Raw genomic sequence first — 6,278 nt, 5'->3', positions numbered from 1 at the left:
AAGACATGATTGACGTTGGGAAAAGAGGGTAGGCTATCTACTGGTCATTGATGTTGACGATGAATGTAAATCTGATAGTTAGCTAGCGCTATAATATTTTTACTGGTTGTGATTTATCTTCAATGCACTTAAATAATAACTTAATAATATAGACTAATAGTCATAATCTTCTAACTCATGATATATGGCTGGCTAGTGTGGATATTTTAGTATATGGTGGTTAGCTAGAGTCTAGACCAGTGGTTGCCAGACTGTGTGTGTGTCCTAAAAACCTTCCCAGTTTCACTGACTAACCCCATGACGCGCAGCTCACCGTCCTGCTATGGCCGACGAGCTCGTGCCAAAAGCCTACCTTTTGGATTTACTTTGTAAAACAATGTTCACTCAATAGACCTATTTGGAAGTTGATAAAATGTTGGTAGCCTACAGCAGACAGGTTAGTCTTCTCTTTTCAGCAGGAGCCATTTGCTTTCCAACATGTTGTTTTCCGCGACTGTATTGGAAATATTGCAAAAGGCCTGTTTTCTCTGCATGCTGTTCACTGACAGCTATTCTGACTGTAGGCTATGCCTTGTTATTGGGTTACATCCAATCGACAGCTAGGCTTTTTTTTTTAAGCTGTTGATCCTCCGTGGCTACATTGTAGGTGTAGGAGGCTATTCTGAAATTCATTTCCTTCTTATCAGACAGCAGTACGTCTATAACTTTGCCAATTTATTTCTAATTTATCAGGGGTGCTGCAGCACCTCCAGCACCCTTTCTGCAGCTATGATTCTATAATGAACTGCTGCTGCACATAGTCTATCAGCCAACCAGACCGAATATTGGAGACGATGTAAATCAAACGTTTTCTAGTGTTCATTAAATGGTATGCTGCTGTGGCAGTACTGTTGATATTTAAATAAGATAGTTTGCCACTCACACGACTGGTGACCACATTTTAAGCAGTGCATGTTTGGATACAGGGAGCACGCAATCTCCATACAGGGCAGACTGGGGAAAAAGGCACAACCAGGCACGTTAGGGCAGCATCAACGGACAGGGTAGGGGTCTGTCCAACTTGACGTCATGACGACATGGGTGCAGAACAACAACGCAAAAAACAGTATACAAAATAAATACAATTATACCACCACCCAAAATGGCACTTGGCGATTGGGAGGGGCAGGTCAGAGGTATACCCCTATCTGTGCACCTGCCTGATAGTGTCACTGCCTGCCAAAAGCCCCACTGTAGAAAGCTTCAAACCTATTGATTGTTAGTCGGTGAACTCTCAGAGAACCCAGGCTATAAAATGTGGCAGGTATTGATATTGGTTAAAACTGCTTTGCAATAGATTAGGCTGCATCTCTGGACAAAGTTATTCGTACTCGGCTGGAGGAACTTGTATTAATTACAACGCTTTTCAAAGGGGTTATTCCTCGAACTAATAAGGATCACGGTTTGATTTGAAAGGCTTTTCTCCCTGGCTTTGAACTGGTAAAGACTCTTGAGTTATCAAGCCCGGAGTCACTGTTAATGTAGCCTATAGAATGAAATCGGTTGCATTACCACAGTTTATAATATTTCAAAATTTTTAGGGACACTAATGGATCCAAGAAAATGCTAAGTAATGTATTAAAATAACTGATAAGGTGAAAAAGTATTCGTAAGAGCGTAACACATCAAATTGTGAGATTGGTCAGCTAGTGAAACCATTATGCATTCAAAGTCTATCCAGCCTAATCTTACTATATGCTTGGACTACTAGCAGAATAATCTAATGTTGACTAAGCTTGGCGCAGTAATGACTGTCGTTTTCTATTTGTTGCTGTACACAGGCTGCATTCCATTCCAAACAGCTGTAACCTCACTAGTGCTCTCATTCACTCCCTTCCATAGATGTGATATGAGGGAATAGGGCCTTAGTGGTGGAATCAACAGGTCTAGCTCCAGACCTTTGATGGGGCAGGTGCTCATTCATACCTTTCTACTGCTCCTGTAGCCCAATTCACCATATAGACTTTATTAACATAGGCCTTTATTTTCTACAACAACAAAATTGCGAAGCAAGCTAGAACCACAGATTAAAAAAGGGAGTTAGAAACACTACTTCTTTGTTAGAACTACTCCTGGGGTGGGTATACTATATCAGCTGATCATTTCTCATGTAGGCTAGATGAATCAGACAACACATGCTAGCAGTTCCAAAGTAACCTATAGGCAGTATTCATTTCAAACTCGCCGCGCGGCGCAGGTGGGAAGCTGGTGCATGCTATGAGGACAAGCCCGCGGTGGCAGAAGTGAAGGGACTTTTATCAAGATTAATGAGTTCATGAGAAATTATCTAGTTTGACAGGCAATTTGTTACATTTAAAGTTGAGAGAAAAGAGGCAAAACATTTTATAAAAAAAAGTAATTCATTTATAAAAAAGGGCACCAATCAAAAAGGGCACTTCTTTTATAGGAGGGCAAAATGGCAGATGCTCTGGCAACCCTGGGGCTCCAACTGTGCACGTGCCTGCTTAGCTCCACCTACCTCACTGTGTTACTTTAATCTATCCAATCAGATCCATGAAGGGGAGTGGTCGAGTGCAGAGGGGATAAAAGGGAACAACTTTTTGGAACGAAACGCAGCCCAAACTGATCCCTGGCCTTGACCCTATCCCGATGTGAAAGGAGCCAGTAGGGAAACATCCTTAAGAGCTGAGAAACTTTTAAGACACTTCTTCACTGCTCAACCTTTCACACTGTCTCCTGATGTTCTTCTTTTCTTCATAAACATAACCCCTGGTGTGTGGTCCAGTTATGGTGGGAGAGGTTCCCAGTGGTCCAGTTATGGTGGGAGAGGTTCCCAGTGGTCCAGTTATGGTGAGAGAGGTTCCCAGTTTCCAACATACTACTCATTTGTCCAATTCCTTTTCTCCCTAGCTCCTTCTACCTGAATTTTGCACTCGTTCTATCCCCCTTGCTAGACAAATATGCACATTTTCCCACCAGTGGTGAGCCACCAAACGGACTTTTTGCTGATAAATATCAGTATGTGATGATGTAGTTTTTTGCTTTAGTTTTCATGCACCAATTTTTTTAAAGATAAATTTCAATGTGTTTCCATCGTATTTTCAACTCTACTGATAGTTGTCACGAATACTGTTGACTTAAATTGCAAATGTGCCTACTCTGGTCTTGGCACGTGCGCTCTAGCCAACAGTTGGCAGATATAGTGCGGGTAAACTGCGCAGGTAGGCTAGTCTACATGATGAGATTATGAATAAGACTAAGAGCGAGAATGTTTTTGGTCAAACGGCAGTCAAGCATCGACCATGTTCCTAGAAGAAGATCCTTGATATTTGTTGGAAAGCAGCATCAACCTGATCACCGGCACTTTCACCACCCTATGAAGTTCATCTGTAGCCTAATACACTGCATCATTTCCAGTAAGCTAACTACTAAGATGACACAGCACACCAGGCGGTCCTTGTTTGGATCCTGCCCTGACAAAAGCATCTCATAGCTGGGCTAGTAAGCTAGTGTCATCTGTAGCTCAATTGGTAGAGCATGGCGCTTGTAACGCCAGTGTAGTGGGTTCGATCCCCAGGACCACCCATATGTAAAAATGTATGCGCACATGACTGTAAGTCACTTTTGATAAAAGCGTCTGCTAAATGGCATATTTGTTTTTATTTTATTATCTGCTATGGCTAGCCTATAACTAAAGCTCTCTGTCCTCGGCATACAGAGGAGACACAGCTAGTAGACAGTCAAACCTGTTTTCATGATTTCTGGAAGATCTAAATAAATCACAGCACGTTTTTGGACTCATTCAGCAGGTTTTAACTGATTAAGTAGAAGGGGCATACTGTTTAAAGTTCCAATGTGGGTGTCAAGATGAGTTGTCTGGCCTGCACAGATCAAAGTTTAAACATGGAAGCTCCTGGATATGTTCAGAGTAGCATGTCACAAAATCAATTGAATAGGTGCTAAGTACCAAATCACTATGCAACTAGCTACCACCTATCTAACGTCTCTAGTCCTCTCAGCCATATAAATGAATAGCTAATGCTCTGCTCTCAGCTGTGTAGGCATGTTATAGTGGTTGTCATGGAAATAGAGTACAGTAGCTAGCAAAAATAGACGAGCTAGCAAACGTTAGCTAAATAACAAAGCCCAAGACAATAAACCCAACTAGCTAGGTAGCGTGCATGTGAGCTTGTTGACACTAGCTGTATAGGCTATACTCACTTGTTCCTTAGCACCTGCCAGGCAGCCTCGATGTCCGCATACAGATTCTTTTCTGACGGTTTCCCGCTGCTGACACCGTAGCCCGAATAATCATACGAGAAGACGTTGCAGTTTATCCTCGAACCGAGGCCGATGTAGAAACTACACATTTGGCCTAAGTCCACTGCGTTACCGTGGGAAAAGAGCAGCGTGTACCGGCTGTTGGGTGCGCATCGTACGAACATGCACCCCACACGGTTTCCCCGACTGGTTCTGGTGTTGAACACCTCGACAGCGTCCAGTTCACGTTGGGAGTACTGCCAGTCTGCTCGCTCGGTTAGATGCAGGCTACTCGTCCCGTTAGCATCGGTGTGCACGGAGTACGTGGGTTCGGGTGGGAGAAAGGCTAGTTTAGACGCGATGCGACTGGGACAGGGTGGGCAACAGAATAGCCAGCATAGTTCGCCGAGGGAAAAACCATTCATCCTTGGGCCTTGTTCGGGCATTGAGGCTCGGAGTTACCCGATAGGCGCTTTTTCTTTGTAACACCAGCAAATGTATCCAGCTATGTTTTTTTTTTATCTAGCTGGTCACAAAATAACAGTAAACACTTCGTAAGGAGCTAAGCTAGCTAGCCACCTAGCTAGGCTAGCAGCTGGCTAACTGGTTTATCCTTTGTATAGCTTGCTAGCTAACGTGATTTACAAAACTCAGAAAGCCGTTGTTGGCATGGTTAAGGATTTTTTTGTGTCGACAGAAGCGATATAACTTCCTTGTTATCATACAATTTCAAAACGTTGGTCGAAGAATTAAGCTTCTGTCAAACGTAAACGTCGAGTTAGCAGGCTAATACAATGTATGCAGCCATATCTTTCAGTAGTAACGCCAAATATAGGATTTCCGGTCAAACCGGATATCCTATCGCACTTGTTCGTCAAAATTGAATCATGTTGATGACAGAACCGTAGCATATTATGCAGTCACTTAACTGATAGTAGGCTAGTATTGAAATATGAGTGTTTTCTCTAATGCATATGCAATCATGCAACACCCTTGCTCAAGCTAGCTACATCAATAGTTTGCCTGAGACTAGACCACAGTTTGAATGGAAAGAGTCTTGCTTTTCCTGTAATTTCATCTGAATAAATGCACATTAGTTGTAGATACATTGGGTTGGAAACAAATATACAAATTGCTGTGAAAAGAAAATGGATAATTCACAAGTTTAAGGACCAGACATCGAAATGGGTTTAGAATATTTATTGAGGAAATGGAATGGATGTGAGAGTGATAGGTTGTGGTATATGCACCTGTCAGTTGGTTGAGATCGGCCAGATACTGTACTGGAGTTGAGGGAAATGGGAATATGGCGGAAGCAGATGATGAAGTGGAATCTGAATACAATGGCGGTAGAATCAAGGAGCATTGGAGTATTGTTCAAAATAATGGAAAACGGAGCAAAGTAGGGTACAGTGATGAGAATGACCATTCGTATCTAGTAGGAGTACGGTTTGTTAATAAGGAGCAGCTGAGCAGAGGACCAATCTTGAAGAAGCAATTTGAGTTATCCAAACTGGTGGAGAGAGTGCTGGGTAAAGTGAAGGCTGTGAGGATCACGAGAGGCGGCCATGTTTTGATTATTTGTGTTTCTGCGGATCAGAAGGAACGTGCGTTGTGTCTTAATCAATTTGATACGTTTGAAGTGTTGTGTGTGTCTCTCTGGCGTTTCGTGGGAAGTTGATTTGGAAGAGATACAAAATATTCCTGGAGTGATTGAAGCACGTCGGATGAATCGAGTGGTAAATGGGGAAAAAGTGAAGAGTTTATCTGTTCTTTTGTTTTTTGAAATGGAGTCTCTCCCAAATGAAGTGCAGTTAGGGTATATGAACTACAGAGTTAGAGCATTTATCCCAAGACCAATGCAGTGTGAACATTGTAAAGCTTTTGGTCATGAAGAAAGTGTTTGCAGAAGGGAGAAGCCGAGATGTACAAGATGTCGAAAATATAATATTAAGTGTTATAAAAGTTTTAAAAAATGTAACATGTTGTAATTGCGGTGGGAATCATGAAGCCATGTA

The 6,278-nt window shown here is 42.4% G+C and overlaps 1 protein-coding gene across 1 annotated transcript; it reads right to left on the bottom strand.

Moving 5' to 3' along the window:
• Window positions 1-4,217: 4,217 nt before the first annotated feature.
• Window positions 4,218-5,069, bottom strand: LOC311116452 (alpha/beta hydrolase domain-containing protein 17C-like; the record flags this gene model as incomplete). The annotated part of the gene is made up of 1 exon (XM_084191535.1): window positions 4,218-5,069. The coding sequence occupies exon 1, from the start codon at window positions 4,704-4,706 to the stop codon at window positions 4,218-4,220; it is 489 nt and encodes a 162-aa protein (XP_084047661.1). The 5' UTR covers window positions 4,707-5,069.
• Window positions 5,070-6,278: the final 1,209 nt, after the last annotated feature.

The sequence above is a fragment of the Coregonus lavaretus genome, assembly GCF_964263955.1.
Source record: "Coregonus lavaretus genome assembly, contig: HAP1_SCAFFOLD_1264, whole genome shotgun sequence".
NCBI lineage: Eukaryota > Metazoa > Chordata > Actinopteri > Salmoniformes > Salmonidae > Coregonus > Coregonus lavaretus.
Note: the sequence above shows the minus strand (reverse complement) of the source record. Positions and strands in the feature narration are given on the sequence as shown.